This window comes from Anguilla rostrata, chromosome 1 (assembly GCF_018555375.3).
Source record: "Anguilla rostrata isolate EN2019 chromosome 1, ASM1855537v3, whole genome shotgun sequence".
Taxonomy (NCBI): Eukaryota; Metazoa; Chordata; class Actinopteri; order Anguilliformes; family Anguillidae; genus Anguilla; species Anguilla rostrata.
The window spans coordinates 31,310,141-31,332,019 of record NC_057933.1 but is presented as its reverse complement, the minus strand read 5'-3'; the positions used below and the strand labels follow the sequence as shown (position 1 = coordinate 31,332,019).

The following is a 21,879-nucleotide window of genomic DNA, read 5'->3' as shown; positions in this document are numbered from 1 at the left end:
TTGAATGTCAGGCCTCCTTATAATATGAATAGCTCATTTGAGTAAGTAATTTCAGGCCAGCACAGCAAAGTCAACCTAAACATATGTCACTTGTTTGAAGAATGCTGCTACCCTTAGTGCAGTAGTATACTGGGTCTGTATCTGAAAAAGCAGAAATGCTTCAAGTCAGGCCCCTGGCTTTGCCTGACGTTAGTGAGCCTTTGCCATAGATTTCCTGCCTGCACAGTCAAAGAGGAGGGCATGTCATTAAACTGTATAAAAACTGTAACAAAAAATTCTACAAAATTTAATATGCCATTCCTCACTTTAGAGATTAGTGGGTTTGCATACTGAAGAGCAGGAAACTGTTTTCACAGTGGATTGATTGAAATCTCACTTTTCTTCTCTGAGAAGGTCGCAGTCTGACATCAGTGCAGACGTTTGTCCTTTTTAATGTTTGAGTGTTGAACAGTGGATTTATACCAGACACAAGTTCTTTTTTCTGACCTTGGTATGAGCCTTCAATCGTTTTTTTGAAATGTTGAGATTTCTTTTTTAGTTCTAACTGAGCACAAGGTTTTAGCTTAATTGTGGTCCGCCTCTTATCTTCAGAATGCTCTCGAAAGTCGGTCTAATAGCTAATGCAGCTCACGAATTGCTAAAATAAATAATAGAGAACCTCAGAAACAAAGGGGGGTTGTTTGGAACTGAAATATATTTGTAACATTTGAAAGTGAATTCAAATTACACACATTTCAATTAGCATAATTTATTGTATGTTACTTGCTTAATCTTGCCTTAGTTTTTAACAGACTCTCATTTTTAGCTTTTTATTTTGTTGGCTTTACAAAAGATGCAACCTAATAAAAGCAGCATTAAAATAACTTGTCTGTATCTGACAACTGTAAGCATAAAAGTTACCCTTCTAAAATGCAGTTAATGTTATAAAGAATATAGCGTTTGCCAGGTGTCAATGAACAGTAAAAGTGGAAGAACAGTTTCCAAATGTGCCTTTTATTAACCAAGCTCAAATTAAACTGCCTCTAGCATTGCGGATTGATAAATACATTTGTCAATGTGCCAAGAAATGCATTAAAGTATGTGTATTGTTGTTTATTTTCACACAAAAATATTAGTTTTTTTTTCATAATGCCACTTCTACAGGACCAGTGAATTTCACATTGATGCAACAAACAGATATACTGCACATTTCAAGTTTTTCATGCTTTCCTATTCATGGAACGCATGACAGTTCCCTTTAATGCTCATTGTGTGGCTCCAGTGAAAAATAACAAAAATAATCTATACTGTACATTATATTAAAGAGCTTACAATTTCTTATGCTGCTTCCGGGTTCATATGCTGTTTTACTGACCAGTTTAAAGGAACGTTTTACAGCCTGTATAACAGCAAAGTCATTTGCAAATGAGAGAATTAAAGGAAGAGAAATAGCCTCTGTGTTGTTAAATCACTGGTTTTCAGTAATATAGAATGTAGTGACCTGCCCCACAGTAAGTATCACATCCTGATCTTGAAGTGTCAGGTGTGGTTATAGCACCAAAAGCAGCAGGTGTATAATTGTTGTCCCCCTGGGAGGAACGGTTTTGTCATATTCCTCTCGTTCCCCATGTTTTTTGTCTTTGCCTCGTGTATCTTGTTTCTCCGCACATCTTTGTTCTCTCCCCGCAGAGTAGGCGTGCCACTGTGACAGCTCTGTAATTCCCAATCCTCAGCTGATTTCCCTCACCTGGTCACGCTGCATTCCGCATGCTTTTCCCCCAGTTTATATTCTCTGTTCGCCCGCAGATCTTTGCCAGATCGCACTCCGTTCAGTCGCGCGTTTTCTCTGTCCGGTTAAAAGAAACGTATTTCGGTTTATTCTATTTTGGAAATTCTCCCAGCCGTAGCCTAGCTCGCCTGCCTGCTCCCTCATTCCCTTTCAGTGTTTTTTGCTCTCCTTGTTAACCGTTGTCTGTCTCTTTGTTTCCCCAGTGCTCCCAGTCTGCGTGCTCGTCTCTTGTCCCGTCTCCTTGTCTGTCTTTATTTTTTACCTCCTGTGCCTGCCGGTTCCAGCCCGCCCTTCGCTAGCCTCCCAGTCCAGCTCCTTCTGCCAGTCCAGCCCTGCCCGGTCCTGCCAGTCCAGCCGTGCCCGGTCTTGCCAGTCCAGTTCAGCCCGGTCCGCCCAGTCCAGTCCAGTCCTATCCAGCCAGCCCGACCCGCTTCAGCTCCCGTTCCAGCCTTCCTGTCCGCGTCCACCTGAATCCTTATTGCCATCTACGTTTCTCCTGCCCGTCTTCCCCAATAAACCACTCGGTTTGCATTCCCAGAATTTCCTGTGTCTGAGTCCTGCATTTGGGTCCACCTGATCGGTATCTCACAACAGGTTTCACTCAGCATAGCTGTTCACTTTCACATGGTGAAAGAGTAACTCCTCACTTCCCGATGCCTACAGTTAACATTATGTAGGTGTAAAGTACTTGCCTCCGCCAAAGTATGTCCTGCAAACCGCCACTTTTCACTCCACAACCTTTGGAGGAGGCACGTACTTTACACTCGCCTAAATTTATAGGTAGGGGAGGCTCAGGAAGTAACTTAATTAACAGTTCAGGCAAATAAACTTTTTAAAATTCCATTCTATTCCATTTCCATTTTATTTCATTTCATTCCAAATTTGGAAAAAAATGAATATTTTTAAAAAGTGCATACAAAAGGATAACTAGATTAGCAACTTGTTTAAGTAACAACACTTAAAACAACAGTTGTTGAGAGAGATTTTCAAAATAGGCACTACCATAAGGAAACAAGATGTTAACACGGATGCTGGATGATAAATTGCCAATGATTACCCATCATTTTTTATTCTCTCAGCTCCTTGCCAAGTGGCACAAGCACCTTTTAATTAGTCATGCAATAAGCTGGGCATAGCACACTGATCAAAGGAAATAAAATCCTTTTTTGAGGTTCAAAGTAAAAAGAAGGTTCGTTTCTTCCCTGCGGTGATCCTTCTAAATATAAACGCTCATTTGTTCGCGTTGTGAGAACACTGTATGACGTTCTGTGCCATACTTTGGTATTGTTTCCTCTGAGAGACCACACATGCAACCACAGGCTGAAATTCCTTTAGTGCATGGGTCAAAGCCTTTCAATGCTGGTCTTTTGCTGCATCACTCAAGCTCAATAGACGTTTTTCTTTCCCCCCAGAAGACCCTTACGTGGTTACTGTCAAGCGTCATACAGACACTGAAATATCCATGGTAACCTTTCCTCAAAAGGTTTCCATGGATATCCAAAGGAGAACCACTTTACACAAGGAAACAAAACCTTTGTTCTTTTCTTGTAACATTCTCATGAAATAGCCTCCTATTTTCTTTCTCGTTCCAAACCATTAAAGTGAGTTATGGAAGAGACGAGGGCATGTGCATCTGATGGTTTTTTTCTGATAATGGGCGTAAAGGTTGTATACACTGACCAGTTTCAAAATGCTCAGGAATGGGTCAGAGAATTCACTCCAAAATGTGCAGTATATGTTTTAAATATGGAAAAGGCAACTGTAAAGTTTGGCTTTTAAATGAAACAGACACTTGAACGGTCAGCGCCCTGTCCTCATGCTCTTTAGTCTGATAGGCACAAAGTTGCACAATGTGGCACAAAGGAGGGGGTTAAGGTGAGTTGGTCTTTTTGTCTTATGTGAATGCATATCATTGAATCCTCCCGTATGTCTACTCATTCACATAACATAGTCATACTTACGGTGTGATGTATTCCCTCAGCCAGATATGATGTAGTACTCACTTGATGTAGTATGGTACCTCGTTGTGAGACACAGCCCTCTGCCATGGCAGTTGTACAGAAGCTGTGAACAGAATCATGTTTTTGCATGTTTTAATAAATGATTTGGCATTTATTTCCACCTACTGATATACAGTTTGTGTTAATACTGGTGTTCTGTTTATATTATGTGAATATTTATGTTTATTTCACGTATATTTTTATTATACATATTTATTGATGATGATGATGATGATGATGATGATTATTATTATTATCATTGTTGTTGTTGTTGTTGTTGTTGTTATACAATTAAAGACAAAAAGCCAGACAATCCTGTACAACATTCAATTTCAGGTCTGTTTGTAATATTCAAAAATATTTCAATTTAAAATAGTCAGAGCTTCTACTGTTTACATATCATGCTAGGTTTATTGGTTCAGTATAATTTGTGCAGCATCTGGGCTGTATTACATATTAGACAGGACAAATTGTACATCCCACCCAGAAATATTTTCATGAAATGTCTGACTCTTCCTATCAGGATACTATAAACTACCCTTCCCTGTACAGTGTAGGAATAATTTGTATTCATTAATTTTCTTAGTTCTTCATTAGTTTTGTTTTAATGCCATTTCAACATAGACAGAGACAATTTTCCTCAATGGCACTGATATATTGAGATGTCATGAAGTAACTACAAATGTAACACATGATCGCAATGATGCGTAGCATGCATAATAATGTTTAGGACAAAGACATACTTTTCCTTAATTTGGCTCTGTACTCCACAATTTTAGATTTGTAATCAAACAATCCGCATGTGGTTTAAGTGCAGATTCTCATTATCTTTCAAAGGCAATTTCTACCCATTATGTTTTCACTTTGAAGAAATAACAGCACATTTTATTCACAGCCACCCATTTCAGGGCACTATAATGTTTGGGACATATTAATGTTCTCTAAATGAAAATAGTCATGTTTAGTCCTTTGTGGCATATTCTTTGCATGCAATGACTAGGCCAGTTTTCCAAGCCATTCAGAATTTTCCAGTTTTTGCCTTTGAAAAATTCCTTTTTTTCTTTATCAGTATGTTTGGGATCATTGTTTTGTTGCACTGTCCAATGAGTTTGGAGGCATTTGGTTGAACCGGAGCAGATAAGATGTTTCTAAACACTTCAGAATTAATTCTGCTGTTGCTATCAGCAGTTACATCATCAATGGAGACAAATGAGCCAGTACCTGTGGTAGCCATACATGTCCAAACCACAACACCAGCATGTTTCACAGATGAGGGGGGGATGCTTTGGATCTTGGGCAGTTCCTTTTGGTTTCCACACTTCACTCTTGCCATTACTCTGATACAAGTCAGTCTTTGTCACGTCTGTCCACAAGGCCTTTTTCCAGAACTCTGCTGACTCCTTTAGATACGTCTTTGCACCAAACCTGGCCATCCTGTTTTTTCAGTTAATTAGTGGTTTGCATTTTGCACTGTAGCCTCCATAGTCCTGTTCATGAAGTCTTCTGCTGACAGTAGTCACTGACACATCCAAACAGGACTAATTAGAAACACCTATGAAGCCATTTGTTCCAAACATGGTGCCCGAAAATGGAGGGACTATGTATACAAAGTGCTATAATTTCTACATGGTGAAACCAAACTGTATATGCTGAGAATCTGCACTTTAGCCACATGTGAAGTTTTTGAATACAAATCTAAAATTGTGGCGTACAGAGCCAAATCAAGAAAAATGTATATATATCAATGTATATCAATTATTGCCACTTTCACACAGAACATACACGGCATATTCTTTCATATATGAAAACAATTTTCTGACATACTGTACGTAGTATGATTCAACATATGATTAAGAATGTATTTATATCATTATTTGGATTATATAATAATAATAACAAATATATAAGGATTGTTTGAGGATACATTTCTGTATTGATATCCAGCACAGTACCAGACAGACCTGCCCTAAAATTGTGCCATCACACAAAATAATGCGAGGAAGAGTCCTTACTGGACAGGAAATGCTGGGAAATGGGTCCAAAATCCCGCAGTGCCATCTGCAGCTGCCTGAGTCTGTCCCCTGTGGCTTCCTGTTTGGCGAGGATGAGGTGATGGTGTGGTCACAACAGGAAAAAAGAAAACATAAGTTGGATTCCAAAATAAAGACTGCTGTTGTACATTGTATTAGACACTCAACCCAAATTACTAAAGTGAGTTTCCAGCTGAATAAATTAGTAATATGAGAAATACGAGCTATAGCCTTACGATGTACATATACTGGTTGCACATACAAGTGAAGCAGTAAAAACAATGGGTAATACTTATGAATGGTCTTTCATAAGAGCTGTATAATTCCTTTATAAGCACTACATAGCACCGGCATTACCATTTCACAGACATTCATAAATGCTTAAGTCAATAACTACAAATCACCTACGCCTTATGGTGTGTTGTGTCACAACATTACCATGATATACCAAGTGACACACAGCATAGTCTGGTGGTAGGGCGTTCACTATTCCTACAAGGCCATTAAATGAAATAAAGGATAACAAAGACAAAATGTGCATGCAGGAAAACATTCCCCTTGCAAGTCTACACTGTATCAAGATTTAACAGCCCAACCCGCTGAGTGATGTGACGGGTCAAAAAAGCTCCTGTTTATCATTTTCTGATAGACAACTTTTTAACTGTGGCACCTTTGTGACAGCAATGGTTCAACAGTGCAGTTTAGTCTTACTTCAGCGGGGAGCCAAATCTCAGGGAGCAGATTGTTTTGACAGTCGATGATTCTGAGTTTGACTCAGGGGTTGGAGCAGGTCAGGGAAAGTGCGGTGGCGGGGACGGCAGCGAGTGTGTCTCTCTTTGGATGGCCACTTAATTACTGGCATCCTTCAGTCACTCTGATCAATGGAGCTGGTCAATAAACCCTGCCTACACTTCCTCCAGCACCGGGGAAAGCACACCCGGTCAAATAAACAAGACAAGGACACATGCCGAGTCCACAGACCCACAAAGACCTTCTTGATGAACAATGCGCCGCACCAGCGAGACACAGCTCTTCTTAAAGATGATGTAAGGACAAAGGGAGCCAACAACAAAGTCAACACAGAGTCTGAAAGTGCAGACAAACTGGCACACTAAAGACACCATGGGAGGCCACTTTTCCAACTGAAGAATACAGGCCTACACTGGTCCCTGGAGCCCCAGTAAGCCACTATCAGAAAATAAATTCCAGCTGACATGAAATTTTTCAAGAATGTTAGTGAACATACCAGTTAGATTCTTGTTTGTTTTTAGATAATATTATCATCATTCTCCATATTCCTGACAAGTCACATACACACATCCCGCTGACATACCCAGATGGCTATTATTTAAGATATGCATCAGTACAATTTTTAATTGTAAGTATTAAAATGCCAGATATATTTATCTTTGTCAACTGTCCTGATAAAATCAGCATGGTAGACTATCCACAGTTCAAATTGCTTTTAAGGCATTGCAGGAATGGTCTTAAAAATAGCATTGCAGAAATCTGACAACCGTAAGCACTGGATATATTCAACATAACATTCCAGAAATGTAGGCTAAAATGCTAGGAAGACATTTCACCTCTAATATGTTCCAGCGTTTGTTGAGTTTGCCGATCTGTGCGGATGTGGTGGAGGATGGCTGAACACAGAGGGCTGATAGCTCGGCAGAGAGCTTGTTCACAGCCCTCACCTGAAGCTCCAGGGGCACCATGTTCTGCCTGAATACCTGGTTTCAATATGAAAATCACACAGTATTATTAAAGAAACACAAATAGACACAAAGGTGTTGTTTGTGCTAGGGTTCAGAAAATGAGGCTTTATGAACCATACAATGGGAGCCATTATGAAATGTTTGTGACCCACACATTTCACCTGTTCGAGCCAATCATAATGCTTTGCTGTTAAATACAAAGTATTTAAAGGGCATGAGAACAATGGAAGGTTTATTTATAACAACAGGCCATTCAGTGCATCTAGGCTAGTAATTTTGCCTTCTGTCTAGAGCACAGGTATAAACCCTGGGACCCAGCAATGTTTCCATTCCACCTGAGGCTTATAGAAACAGTTTGATTATTAAGAGTCTGAGCCTGAATATTCACTGAGTACTTTCAGTACACAGTCACATGTGTTCATTTAGCCTTATCCTGAATCCAATTAGGTAGTTAGGGGCTTGGATGGGGCAAAAACCAGGAGCATATTTAGCCCTCCACCCTTACAAAAATAGAACATGAACAATGAGCATGTGCACACATTTTTGGAAATTATAATGATAAATATATTTAACTTTTTTTAAGTTTTCAATATCTGAAAGTAACAATAATTGTTACATTTGCCCTTATATTGTAAAGTGGTGCAATACCTTGATAAGTTATTTTCAGTATAATTTTATAAGGGCAAGATCAGGTTTGTTGGCCCCTGTTTTAGAGCACAAGTTAAATCTGGTCTTGAACACCCCAGATGTCCCCATTTCCTCCATAAGTCCTGGTAAGGTGTTCCAAAGTTTAATAACTAACTGTGGAAAAAAACTTAGGCAGAAACTGAGAAAAAAAAAATTCTGTTGTTTTTTTTTGTTCATACATTTAGTGATTGGCAGCATGTGAGATCTCCATCAATATGAGATCATCGAACCTGAAGATACCATTACTTATGTGGAAGTGCTCTCACAAAATAGGAAAATAAAAACAGACTATGTCTATTTCCGAAATGGAATGCAGCTGTCTCCCTAGCTACGTGCTAGAAGTGAGTTCCCTCCAAATGTAGTGCCCTAAAGGAAAAAGGAACATCATAAGGCAACACATTTGGGATGCATTTATTATAGGCAGGATGATGTCAGAAAAGAAAAGTAACATGGTTTCTAGTGAGTTAGCTGGCTAGTTCATGAAAAGCTCACTAAGGCTTATGTAATGTTATTCCAGTGTATTAAATAATTAAAATGTACTGTAAGGTATAGCTACGACAAAGTTCACTGTTTACTCCCACTTAAACAAGCTCTTGCACTACCACTACAACTGCCACTTCCCTGTTTTCAGCTGCCATTATTTTAACAGAAGTGAGAAGCCTGAGGTAATCACAAAGACCCATGGGACAATATGTCTGCTGAAGGATACATCAGAGGCTGCCTTCACCTTAGAAGGTGAAGGACACATTTTTGATGACATTTTTTGAGGACAAGTGAAAGTCTTCAAATGCTGCCTTCTAAGGCAGCTGCCTTCTTTTTGATTTGAACTCATGCCATGAAGCATAACAAAAACAATGTTTTTATGAACACGGACACAAAGGAATTACACAGTTGTATAAAAAGTTTGCGTTTGATGCTGGACTGAGGTGGGCACGTGACTTACAGTGGCCTTCTCAATGTGCTCCCGAAGAGAATCTGCACACAGATCTCCAACAGAGGGCCACCCCACCCTCTCCTCCTCTGCCTGGTCCAGCCCCAAGTTCAGCTTTTCCAAAATGCCATTCAGGTTCTGCAGCTTCTCCAAGGCTGCGTCCGCCTGTAGTCGCCGGACGCCTGCGCGGGTGACAAGGCGCTCCCAGCGGCCGCGCACCTCTGATGCCCGCTGGTGGATAACTCCAACTGCCCTACTGGCTGTGCCACTGGCCGTCTCCTCGGCCGGGAGGTCTGAGGCAGGGAGAGAAAGGGCCGTCACCACAGGGCCATCAACACGTGAGTGATGCCCAGACCCTGCAGGGGGCGCTGTCCTTTCTTACCCGTTCTTGATTCCGCATTCTTTTGCTGTTCCTCCAACTCCTCAGTGGATGGGTCAGCCGAGAACATGTGGGCCTCATCCAAAGCCCTGACTACTAGAGGCTCACAGGCCTCCAGTTCACTCTGCAGTGCCTGAGGGAGGCAGATATAACACTTAGAGGTGACACTCCATTGTCTACTTCCTTGGAAATTAGCCTCACCCAGAGGACCAAACAAACAGAACTTGTTTTTACAATGCATAACTAAAATATATAAAATAATCCATGTTGAAACATAAGTATCATCGTATCAGTGGAATGATCCAACGATAACAACGCATGGTAAGGCATTGAGTGCAAATGCTAAGGGAAACTGGGCAGCTGTGTAGCATAATGGGTAAATAGCTGGTCTTGTAATCTAAAGGGCACAGGATCTATTCCCAGGTAGGACGCTGTCGTTGTAACTTTAAGCATAGTACTTAACCTGCATTGTTTCAGTATATATCCAGCTGTATAAATGGATGCTATTTAAATGCAATTTATGTAAAATAAAATGTGTTGCTCTTATAATGGAAACCTCCCATCATCTATTTTACATCTTATTATTAGTTTGTATATGTTGAGCACAACTGCATAAATGTAATAATTTTCAACCCTGTACTTGAAAGACTACCAGGTAACTTCTTCACGTGAAAACCAGGTGGACCTCTTCACATTAAAACCTCTTGATATCACATAATGAAAGATTCCCTCAGATTCTTATATTCCCAAACAGAGATTCTTAAGTTAATAGCCTTTCCAATGGCAGTAGTCTAGCTATGCAGAAACATTCTGTGAGCCTCCAACAGCAGTGTGTGTGCTCACAATCAATACAAGAGGCTTCATCGCAGATGTGCCAGACATTCAGAGCTGGCTGTTTAGATTGGGCTTTCTGATCGAGAGAGAAAAGAATAGAGCAAGAGAGACAAAAATAAGGAAAAGGTGAATTTCCCCAAGGGCTCCTGGTGATTTTTTTTTCAGATACGTCTGCCTTCATGACCACTGTCACACAATATTCCAGTCTCCTACCCCAGCTCTTTCCCATGCGATGGCTGGCATCTCTTTAACAATTCATGACATTGCAAGCCTGGGGAAAGCTAATCAAAGAAGGGTCTCATTGTGCCATTTCTGCCTGGCAAATATGAATAAGATCCCCTGTAACCTGCCTGTAATGCTTCCATACAGTGTATCTTAGTTAACAGAGGCAGAAATTATTCATCATTACATTACCTGAGTCATGCAACCCTGGAAATGCTTAATGACAAAGATGACATTGAGCCTGTCCCTAATAATTTATTTAGTAGGATAATTGAAGTAGGCTATTTAATTGTACGGAGACAAATATTTTGACAACTGAAATTACAATACTAACTATAATAAGTCATTCACAACGCTGTGTGGCAGCCAACTCTTATGCCATAACTCCCTGCATGGGATTCCATCCATTATTATTCTACAATAATGATGACACTACTACTACTACTACTACTACTACGACCACCACCAACAACAACAACAATAATAATTCACTGAAAATGGTCCAGTTCAATGAACTGGGATAATCGTGTGAAATATTCCTGGTCAATTTCGTCACTCAGTTTAGATCTATACTTAAATATCTAGGCAGTTTATTTCTCAGAATTGACTAGTGACAAATCTACTTTTCCAGGCATTGTAATGGCTCATTTACAGATTACTGGTGCTGCCAATGAGTGGAGAGAAGATAGTGTGAGCTGTCAGCTGTGGCTGCCTAATGACCAGCCATTGCCAGATAGCACATATTTGCCCCATTGCCCTTCTCCATGAGAGCCACAACATGGAAGGATTATTATGGGCGTGAGCCGGACCCGGCCCATAATGGTTAGTTGTGGCTGCTCTGCTCACTGAGTGGCCACGGCAGATATTTTTCACTCCCTCCTCTCTGCTTATTCACCATGCCAATAGTTGCTAAATAAACTGAAAATCTCAATAGTAACAACAATATCATTGGCACCTAGCTAGCACACAAACACTTAGTGGTACTCTTTCTTATTATGTACCATCCCCCCACAATCCCTAAAAATGAATCAGAAGGTCAGCTGCTCCTTTCTCTATCAAAGAGTTGGCTGCACTGGAAATATATGCTTATTTTCGACTCACTCACAGTGGATCTGATGAGTCATGCAGACCAGCCTTAGCGCAAACATTTTAGAGCTAAAATAATTTTTTGTTGTCCTAGAATAAAGTAAAAGCTTTGCACTGCCATGTCTATGGTCCTCACATGAAATTGGACTACATTCAAAATGCAATTGTGGGTTTAAATGAAGAACATACTTTTGAATATACAGTATGTATGTGGTGCTTGGTGTTGTTTATATCAGTAGGGCAGGCTAATCATTTAGCAATATACTGATTTATTCACATCTGCCTTAAAGCATTCATTGATAATAAGTCAGAGATCTGTAATGGCAGTCAGTCAACCAGCATGCTTTTAATGAGCAAGGATAGTATTATGTGGAGCTTAGCATAAAGCTAAGTTGATACACAGTGATATATAGCTTTTATGAAGTATGTACTATTCCAATACAGTTTTGTTGCAAGATCTTACCATAGCAACAGAGGAAATGTGGGATCACAGTGTATTTCAGGATTTATCATAGCAAGGGCTTCTTGGTGGTTTTATCCCACTGAATTATATATTAATAAAATGGTATATGAGTGCTGTTTAAATCTTTTTTCTGATAATGAGTAATGTTGTATAATTGATCCACAATTCATTATCTGCCTGTTTAATCTCAAGATTAACTGTGATCATATTTACAATAATTTCACTCACAAACAAGACCTTCCACACAGGCATGCCCACATACAGTATACATACAGATGCAGATATATAGCCTGTGACATGTGCGCACGTACACACACACACACACACACACAAAAACAAATGGGTAGAAAAGTGAGAAAAGCACCCAAGTCTTATCTCCTAATTATCACAAACAGAAAACCATAAAAACTGGACAACTATGAACCAAAGGCATCTGACAGGTTCAATAAAGGCTGAGCATATATTCAAAACCCATGCTGCCTTTAAACATGACTACTGCCCAGCTCACCTTATTAAGTTACCTTAGTGGCAAAAATCTGCCAACACTGGCAGCAAATGTCATCCAGGTATTTATTTATTCTGTAATGTTTTTTTGTTGTTGCAAATGCTGGTTATCAATTTATCTTTCATCTGTTTCTGCACATCATATTTTTTAACATTTTACAGTTTATCAAGTTAAAATATTTAGAGACATTAAATTTTTGTATAAAAAAAAATTAATTTTGCTCCTCAAAAATAAATGAAGGCTATGCTACTCATTAGAAACTGAGTTTTTTGTGTTTTTAAAAAAAAGTAGATTTCAGTGGTAAAATCAGTCATATTTCACAATTTAGGCCCATATATAATACATCAAGCCAAAAACCTTGTAATGTAGCAAGTCATTTACAAATGCTAGGTCATTGTTAAAAGGTGACCTAGAGCCGTTCTCTGATAGACACTGTATTTTAGCATAAACCTGTTTCTGCAAAAAGGCAATGCATGTGTCCTAATGAACCCTGCACAGTCTTCATTAGGATTAGCCAAGCACATAATGACTCAATGTGAAAACGGCTTGATAAAATGTATGACTTTTTGGCATGAATGATTTCATAAGATTTATTTATCAATGCCAAATGCCAGCCAATGCTAATGTTCAGCTTGACACATTCATGGCATCTATTTATTCTGCCTGTCATCAAATTTCTTCTTGGTGACATATCCAGCTGAAGCCTTGGTTCTCTGAGATATGCCCCATGATCAAGAATCAAATACATGTTGTATAACATGTTGAATTCTGGCCTGTGTGGCCAGAATTCCCACAGAATAATGCACAGTTTTTCAAAGTATTGCCCAGGGAGGTAGTGTTAGTAGGTTAGTAGTGGCAGGTTAGTCTCTACCTGCACATCATTGATTCCTCTGGTCAGTGGGGTGGGTGGTCTGAAGTGAAAAAAGCAGCAGCTAAACATATGTCACTGTGTGACCATGCAGTTATGATTTTTGTTTTGTTTTATTTTGAGCACTAAAAAGAAAGGAATCCTCAGCTGGGATGCTGGAGGAGCTGGACCTGGCTGGGAAGGCGGGTTAGCTACGGACGGCGCATGGGAAAGTGGTCGCACCGTTTTACTTTCTATTTAGTGCTCAAAATAAAACTAAACGAAAATCATAACTGCGCTCTCGGTGTTCACTCCCGGGCTCGGCCCCGAACTAAGGAGAGCAGCACCCCTGCGTTAGCTAATCAGCCCAGGTGCGTGTGCTCTCTCCACCAGCCGGCTCAGCCGAGACCAATCTGCTTTCCGGCGGACTGAATGCCATATGTATGTTAAGGAAAATACTAGGTGAACACAGGTGAATATGTCACTTCAGTATTACTGAGACTGTACCAAATGTATTTTTGAGTTTTATATTGTACATGGGGTTGTGTCTGGGTTGTGATATAAGAAAGGACATTAGTTTATCTTGGGTATGTGATTGATTTCAACTTGCACTTCCATCTAACTCCAGGTGGGGTCACTGTAGGCCTTGGATTATCACAATCACCTGACTAATTACACAATTAATAACCAGTTATAAAAGCCATTTCTTTGACGTAATACTCAAAAAAGTGTGCATGACCATGTGCCTTCCTCATACTCTAGACGTTGATAGTCAATTTATTTAGCACAGTGTACAACAAATCCATGCAGGCACAAAAAAAAAAAACAATAGAACAGCATGTACAGAAAACTAGAAATACCACCTCGCGGTTGTATGCCTCTGCCAACCAGTAGCCAGTTTGGATATAAAATGTCATCACTTCATCATTTTATCCTATTAGACATTTGTGTGAAACTTTGTCATAATTAGCCTATGAATTCTTGAGTTGAAGTGGATGTTTGTGCGAAATTTGAAGAAATTCCCTCAAGGCATTCCTGAGATATCGCGTTCGCGAGAGAATGGGACGGACGTGAGGTCACAGTGACCTTGACCTTTGACCACCAAAATCTAATCAGTTCATCCTTGAGTCCAAGTGGATGTTTGTGCCAAATGTGAAGAAATTCCCTCAAGTCAAAAACATGCTTTGTATTCCCTCAAGGCAAAAACGTGTTTGTGAGGTCACAGTGACCTTGACCTTTGACCACCAAAATCTAATCAGTTCATCCTTGGACGTTTGTGCCAAATTTGAAGAAATTCCTTCAAGGCGTTCCTGAGATATCGCGTTCACGAGAATCGGGAGTGAACGGACAGACGAACGGAAGGACGGACGGATAACCCAAAAACGTAATGCTTCCGGCCAAGGCTGTGCCATCACGGAGGCATAAAAATATCAATTGTGGGCTGAAATAAAAAAAGGGGGAATTCTCTGTCGGTAGAAAAACATAAATGAGCAGCAGATCATGGATGCATTTTTGAATGCAAAAAAAAAAACACTTGGAAAAGTTGACAATCTAAATGACATGCCTTTTTAAATAGGCAAATTCCCTGAAAACAGTTTCAGTGACTTCAGTTTTTTTTTTTTTTTTGCAAAGAAAATGAATTACATCTGATTAAAATGTTATTCTTGACATTGTACCTTGATGCTGTAAATTACATCTCAGTCACAGATAACATGAAACAATGCCATTTGAACTTTGAGGTTGATTTCAACATTGCAATTGCTTCTGTCTTGTACAATACACGTTACATATTGAAAGTATAAATAAATCCTCATAGGCTTGATGCCAAATGCAATTCATTTTTAGATGAAACGCTCACATTGTGACGTCCGCGAATGGCATTTTACCTAGCTATTTACTAAATGTTGACAAATTCATGGAGTCATGAAAAAGATTTTCAAGCACTGTCCAAGCATAAAGGTGCACTACACGGTGCATCAGACTTGACCATAAAACTTGTCAACACCGCTGCTGGATTCCAGGATTTGATGAATATGGTTCTTCCAACCTAGTTGTATACAAATTATTGCCACAGGAATGAGGCACTGCATTGCCACTTAGGGAGTTCTGAGATAGAAAAAAAACAATATTGTGCAGAAGGCAAAACAATACTTGCCTGTCTCACAAACTCAGTTGATGCAGAAAGGTAAGGAAGGCCAAACGGTTCAAAAATATGTGAAACTGGCATCTGGAATGACATGTTGTCAATGTGTGGTTAACGCATTTTTTGGTTTGTGTGTTCTCAACATGTTAACGTGTGAAAAATCAACATGCTAACAACATGTTGCCAACGCATTGAGAACGTGCAAACTATCTGGCCTCTAGTCCATTTTGAATGTGTGAGTGTCATAATTTCCAATTTGCCGCTGAGCACTTTGGTTAAACCATTTCTGTACGCCTAAGAGTGGCCTACCACTATCAAACAACTAAGGATTCTCTTTTTGTTCTAATTTCTTTGTCCTTCTTTTTCCTTTTGGCTAATTCAAAATTATGACAAATAATGGCATACTAAAGTAGTCTGTGTTGTAGCACTAAGAATAATATCACATAATAATTTCCTTGTTAGAGATTATAACTGTATCCTACATTGCTCCTTTAACAATTAATTTGCAGACAAAATACTATGATAGCATTATTTTTAAAACTTCCCATTGCTTAAAATAAATAAATAAATAAAAATGTTACTGCTGAATACAATAAAAATGTCTGTTGACTGTGGTTCTATGCACTGAAAGAAGCCTGTTACAGTGTAGAAACATTCCTGTCATCGTCTGCGTTTAATTGCCAATTCATGTAGAATACTGGGAAGGGCAAATATAATTAGAGACATAGGAATTGACCTCTTGCTTAGGGATGACTAAAAACTGCATTTATTAATAAATAAAAATTCAAATAAATATTACTAATATTTATCAATTAATAACAATCAGATTTCACAATGTTGATTTTCCACCTTCCAAACCAAACAGTTAAGGAGTTTTAGAACACAGGAGAACCAGAGAGGCCTGGAGAGGCAAGGGACTCACCGTACAGAGGCTGTGCTGTTGCAACAGGGCGGGAACTTCCCCACTGATGGGCCCATGGCTGATGAACTCTTCCTCTTTCAGACTCAGCCACCTTCTCAGGTCCTCCAGCATACCCAGCACCCAACCTCGCCTCTCTGCCCTGGCCTCCAGGTGCACCCTGGGAAATGTTGTGTCAGCAAGAGCACTCAAATTCTAGCCAACAAAACTTCATCTGTTGTCCTTCAGAAAATCACGGAAACAAATTGAAACCTGGCAAATCTAAGCATTGTTTAATTACTTTATCTCCCAAGATGGAATCCTGAAACATATATAGTCGCCCTGTATAGTAGGGGATAACATGGTTTACCCAAGTAGGACATGTTCCTGGCTCAACATCCCTTGTTGTTCCTGGAACAGCATTGCCCTCTGATGCCATCAGTGTGTGCTGAACAACCCCAGGTTCCTGAGCCTGTTCAAAATTTCCACCAAAATGCCCCAGTTTCCAGAGAGGTATGCTACTATGTGCACCATAGCTCTGTATTTCTGTTTACAAAATCATAGATTTAGTGAAAATATTTTATTGGAATTTATTTCATTGGATCATTGGCATATCTATCAAGTGAGTGAATACAATTTTTATGCAAAATGGCTACAATTGGTATAATTAAGTAACTTTAGTCACAACAGGTAAACAATTGGGGAAATAGGATTAACAAAAATAAACAACATGATCATCTGGGATCAACAATAGCAATCTATCCAGGATCTATATGGCAATGATGGTCCTGAATCAACACAAGCAAATTTATCCAGGATCCATATGGCAATGATGATCCTGGATCAACATTAACAAATCCATCTAGGATCAATAATGTAATATTTACCCTGGATCAACATTAACAAATCTATCCAGGATCAATGTGGTGTTGATGGTCCTGGATCAACAAATCAATTAAGGATCAACTTTGCAATGATTATCCTGGCACAATGTTAGCAAATCTATCCAGGATCAACATGGTGATCATGGCCCAGGATCAACATTAAAATCTATCAAGGATAATGGCATATGAAATGACACAGAATAACTTTTTCAGATATGAGAGAAAATGTGACCATTACAGGTCTTTGTGTGGTTCACAAAGGTAAACCTTTCAGTATTAATGTTAAGCTAAGAAGACACTGGCCTAACTATTCACAAGCATATTTGTTAGCATTAATAGCAAGATAACTAAGTGGCTTGCTATTTATATAAACTATATAATAAGAGTACTCATTTAAACGTATGACTGAAACAAGTGGAGCTAAAATCTTTTCTGGAAAAAACGGATTTTTTTGTATATATATTCAGATTCTTGATGTATTCAAGTGACGCATTTGCCTCCTATCAACCTTGTCCATATAGTTGAGGCCACTCCTGAACTTCCTTCTTTTAAGCCCTGATGAAGACCAGCTGTTGTCAAAAATGTTGGCTTTTCTTATGTCCTGGAATTTTTTATATTATAGTCATCACAATGGCTTTTTAATCCATATTTTTCCTTCTGATTTAATTTTTGGAGTGCCTAGAATGCCATTTCTGTTTTTATTTACTATTGCTTTGTTCCTCCAGCTCTAAGAGCACCCATCTTACATCTCTACTACATGTTTCCAAGAGCACCCAGTTTTGTTTTAATTTTAAATCAAGGATTTTGTTCAATGTTATGAACTGAAATGGGGAGAAACACAATAATTATCCCAATGGAAAGCAGAGAGTTTTGAAGAATTTTTAAATGGCTCAGGGGAAAGTTGTTTGGCACCCACTGATGAAATGAGAGGGCAATGATTGGTTAACAGGAATGTTGTTCCAGGAACAACATTAGTGATGTTGACCCAGGAGCACATCCTAATTGTAAAAATCATGTCATGCTACAGTAGGCCTGTTCTGTCACTCCAGCATCAGGAAGGCACAACAGCATGCATTTCCCCGAAAACACATTGCGCTGAGCTGTGCCGCACTAGTGGGGGAGGACTGCACTATTTTAGTATGAGTACACTGCAGGCACCCAATCGAGCAGAGGAGTTGCACATGACCACTAAAATGCTCCTGCCCTGGCAAAGGCTATGGTCAGATGTATGCCACCCCACAGAACTGCCAGCTGTGGTCTGCACTGCTCAGGACTCAAATTATCTGACTGAAACAAATTATTCTTGCCAAAGTCAAGAATTTTAGTATGAAACAAACACAGCCTTTATGCTACAGGATCCATGGTGAACACTAATAGGTATATTTCAACTTTTAGCCCTGACAAACTGTTATGTGTTTTGCTCCCCCCGTCCTTTTTGGCAGTTCTTTAATCCCTTTGTTCTTTTGATTCAGGCAATTAGGTGCACCTGGGATGGCATCTACAAAAGGTGCAGCATCTTTGTGACTAGGAGTCCATTCTCCTGCCATGGATTGCTTGTTGTTGATTTCCCTGATGGTGTCTGGTACAATATACACAAGCCATTCTTTTCCATTTTTTCATTAATTGCTTCTATGGTTATGATTGATTAATACAACTTTTCAGACAACTTTTCAGTGTGATGTGGTTCATGTTTTGGCCAGTTCAGAGACTTTGCTAATGTAAATTGTGTAAAACAGGGACAGAATAGAGAAAAGCTGAAAACACAAGGTAGACGAACTAAAACATGTCAACAAGACTAATTACACAGACACAAAAACACATTGTAACCTGTCACATAGCATTTCAATGAGGAACTTAGTATAGCGTACGCTTGATTAGTGACTTTATCACACCATTTGAGTGGCATCTACTGAAAATGCTTTTGTTTCTGGTCCTCATAAAAAGTCTGTGGCTTTAACCAATGGTTAGTGTGATCAGAATTACATGAAAGAAGAAAGCCACAAAGATACAATGTTCTGCTATTCATGGGGTAAAGAACCTAGCACTGGACTGTCAATGCCTTGTGGTCAGAGGCCAGATTGAACCAATGTTTATTCTGAATGTCAAACACATATTGGAGTAAAATTGTATTTGCATTAAAACCAAGTAACACATGCATATATTTGTAAGTAAATGGGAAGTACAAATGTTGATTGAATGAGTTCTGGGAACGTAAGACTATTTGTGAGCTCCTTAGTACTATGGCCAGTGAACCAACCCATCGACTGACCTGAAACTGACAGTCTTAGACCCTGGCTCTGCCCAGCCATGGCTCATCTCTCTGGGCCTCTGCTGCAGGCCGACGACCTCCTCGGAGCTGCTCAACGACCTGACTGCTTCCCAACCGCCTGGCAACTGCGCTGTCTTCACCACATTACCATCCATACTCCTGAAGATGTCATTGTGAGCATCAATTTCCGCCTGGATATCCTGCAGAGCGGGCGCAGAGATGAGGGATGGGAAGGGGGGAAATGTGACAGTTTCTGAGAGCCCTTTGAGCAGCGTATAACTGTTGGAACACTTTGAAGGAAACTGAAAATCTAACTTGCTTCTGAGAGAACTGAGACCTCCCTTTGGTGGAATGCTTATGTCACTGTTTCCCCTGAATTTAATGTGACAGGCAAAATGAGCAGCCCATAGACATGATGTCTGCTCTGGGATGCCCCTCGCCCCCCCGACTAAAAAGAAACCCTTTGCATGTTCCACTGCCATCAGAGGCACAGAAACCAGCCTTCAAAAAATCTGTAAGATTATTTATAAGAGTCTCACAGGTGCATGATTGCTGATGGGAAACTGGGGAACCATCTGTCAGCCATGTCATTTACAACTGCAAATCGCTCACAGTGTCTGTATCCTGAGAGTAGGCTATTTTTAACAGGACAAAAAAGGAAAAAATATATCACCCACAACACAAGCAGTATGCTCCAGTGTAATTACTACACCTATCACTTTATGGATGTGCATCCTCTATGGTGGTGTGAAATATTGCTTTCAGGACTAAATCTGTACATAAATGATCACAGAGTCACATTCCAGTTAAGAATAGGCATGGTAAATGCACTATTGTTTAAATATAACAAAATGTATATCGGCAAATTGTAGTGTGCAAAAAATTCCTGAATATTGTCCATCCATTCATCCATTATCTATACCCTCTTATCCTGAGCAGGGTCACGAGGGTGCAGGAGCCTATCCCAGCGTACATTGCAGGAGTACACCCTGGACAGACCGCTAATCTATCGCAGGGCACACACACCATTCACTCACAGACTCATACCTATGGGCAATTTAGAGCCTCCACTTGGTCTACCTGCATGTCTTTGGACTGTCGGAAGAAACCAGAGTACCTGGAGTTAGCTAGCTAACTAAATAACTATTAGGTTTTACAAGCTATCTATTGAGCTGTCTTACTGACTAGCCACAGCCAGTTAGCTAGTGATGGGCAAAGCAGTTCTTTTCAGTGTACTGAATCAGTAGAATCAGTTCACTAAAAAGATGAATTCAAAAGATTTGTTCACCGAATCAGTGGTGTCACTATGGTTGGTGTCGGTCGACCGAGGGGGGGCTGTTGGATGTTGTCAATCGGGGGGGGGGGGGGGGGGGGGGGGGGGGGTTAGGGTTAGGGGGGGATGGGGGACAGAGCATTTATAGATTTATAGACAGAGCATTTTCCGACAGAATATTTAATAGCCAAAGAACAAAACACTTTCTTTCCGTATTTTCAATAAAATGTTTTTGTTTCGATTTTATTAAAAACAATTTAGTTTGAAAAAATGTGTTTGATATGGCCATTCTAATATATTTCCCAAAATGGATTGTTTTAGCCCTACATGCTGATTTCTTTACCGTGACTTGTTCTAATGGATGCTTGAAAGAGAAAGTGCTGACATACGTTGGCTAAGTAGATAGATCATTTTCTCAGGAAAATGTAGTCGATAAATGGTAGCCTTAGCTAGCCTACTTTGAGACATGTTAAAAAAGTATTGTTATTTCATTGAAAATAAACAGCAGACTTGACAATGATGTTTGACTGTTATCCATTTATTATCCATTATTCCATACCGTACCCACTCTCCTCCCCAGAGACTCCTCGCTCCTTGCATTCGCTACAGCAAGAGGAACAAACTAGTGTTGTGTCGTTCATGAACCATTCGGGCTAGTGTTGTGTCCTTCGCAAACGATTCGGGCTAGTGTTGTGTTGTTCGCAAACGATTCGGGCTAGTGTTGTGTCGTTAGCAAACGATTAGGGCGCACCTCAGTTCAGTGTACCGTCACATCCCTAGTACGTTCAGTGAACAAATCACTGAATCAGTGAACGATAGTCAGTCAGTGAACGACCAGTTCATGTTCGCAAACGAATCATTTCCAGTGAACGACCAGTTCATGTTTGCGAACAAATCGCTTCAGGAAGTGATTCAGTTCAGTTCGTTCACCCAAAAGATTTG

At 39.8% G+C, this 21,879-nt stretch overlaps 1 protein-coding gene across 3 annotated transcripts in view; it reads right to left on the bottom strand.

Annotated features, from left to right (window-relative positions):
* Nucleotides 1-21,879, bottom strand: part of LOC135254431 (utrophin-like) — a 120,435-nt gene that overhangs the window by 52,968 nt on the left and 45,588 nt on the right. For all 3 annotated transcript variants that reach the window (XM_064334580.1, XM_064334563.1, XM_064334571.1), the window contains exons 2-8: nt 19,665-19,864; nt 16,536-16,692; nt 9,517-9,646; nt 9,147-9,427; nt 7,385-7,531; nt 5,781-5,859; nt 3,772-3,832 (exon numbers count right to left, since the gene is read on the bottom strand). In XM_064334580.1, coding sequence (XP_064190650.1) covers nt 3,772-3,832; nt 5,781-5,859; nt 7,385-7,531; nt 9,147-9,427; nt 9,517-9,646; nt 16,536-16,692; nt 19,665-19,864 — 1,055 coding nt within the window. The remainder of the gene's footprint in view (nt 1-3,771; nt 3,833-5,780; nt 5,860-7,384; nt 7,532-9,146; nt 9,428-9,516; nt 9,647-16,535; nt 16,693-19,664; nt 19,865-21,879) is intronic.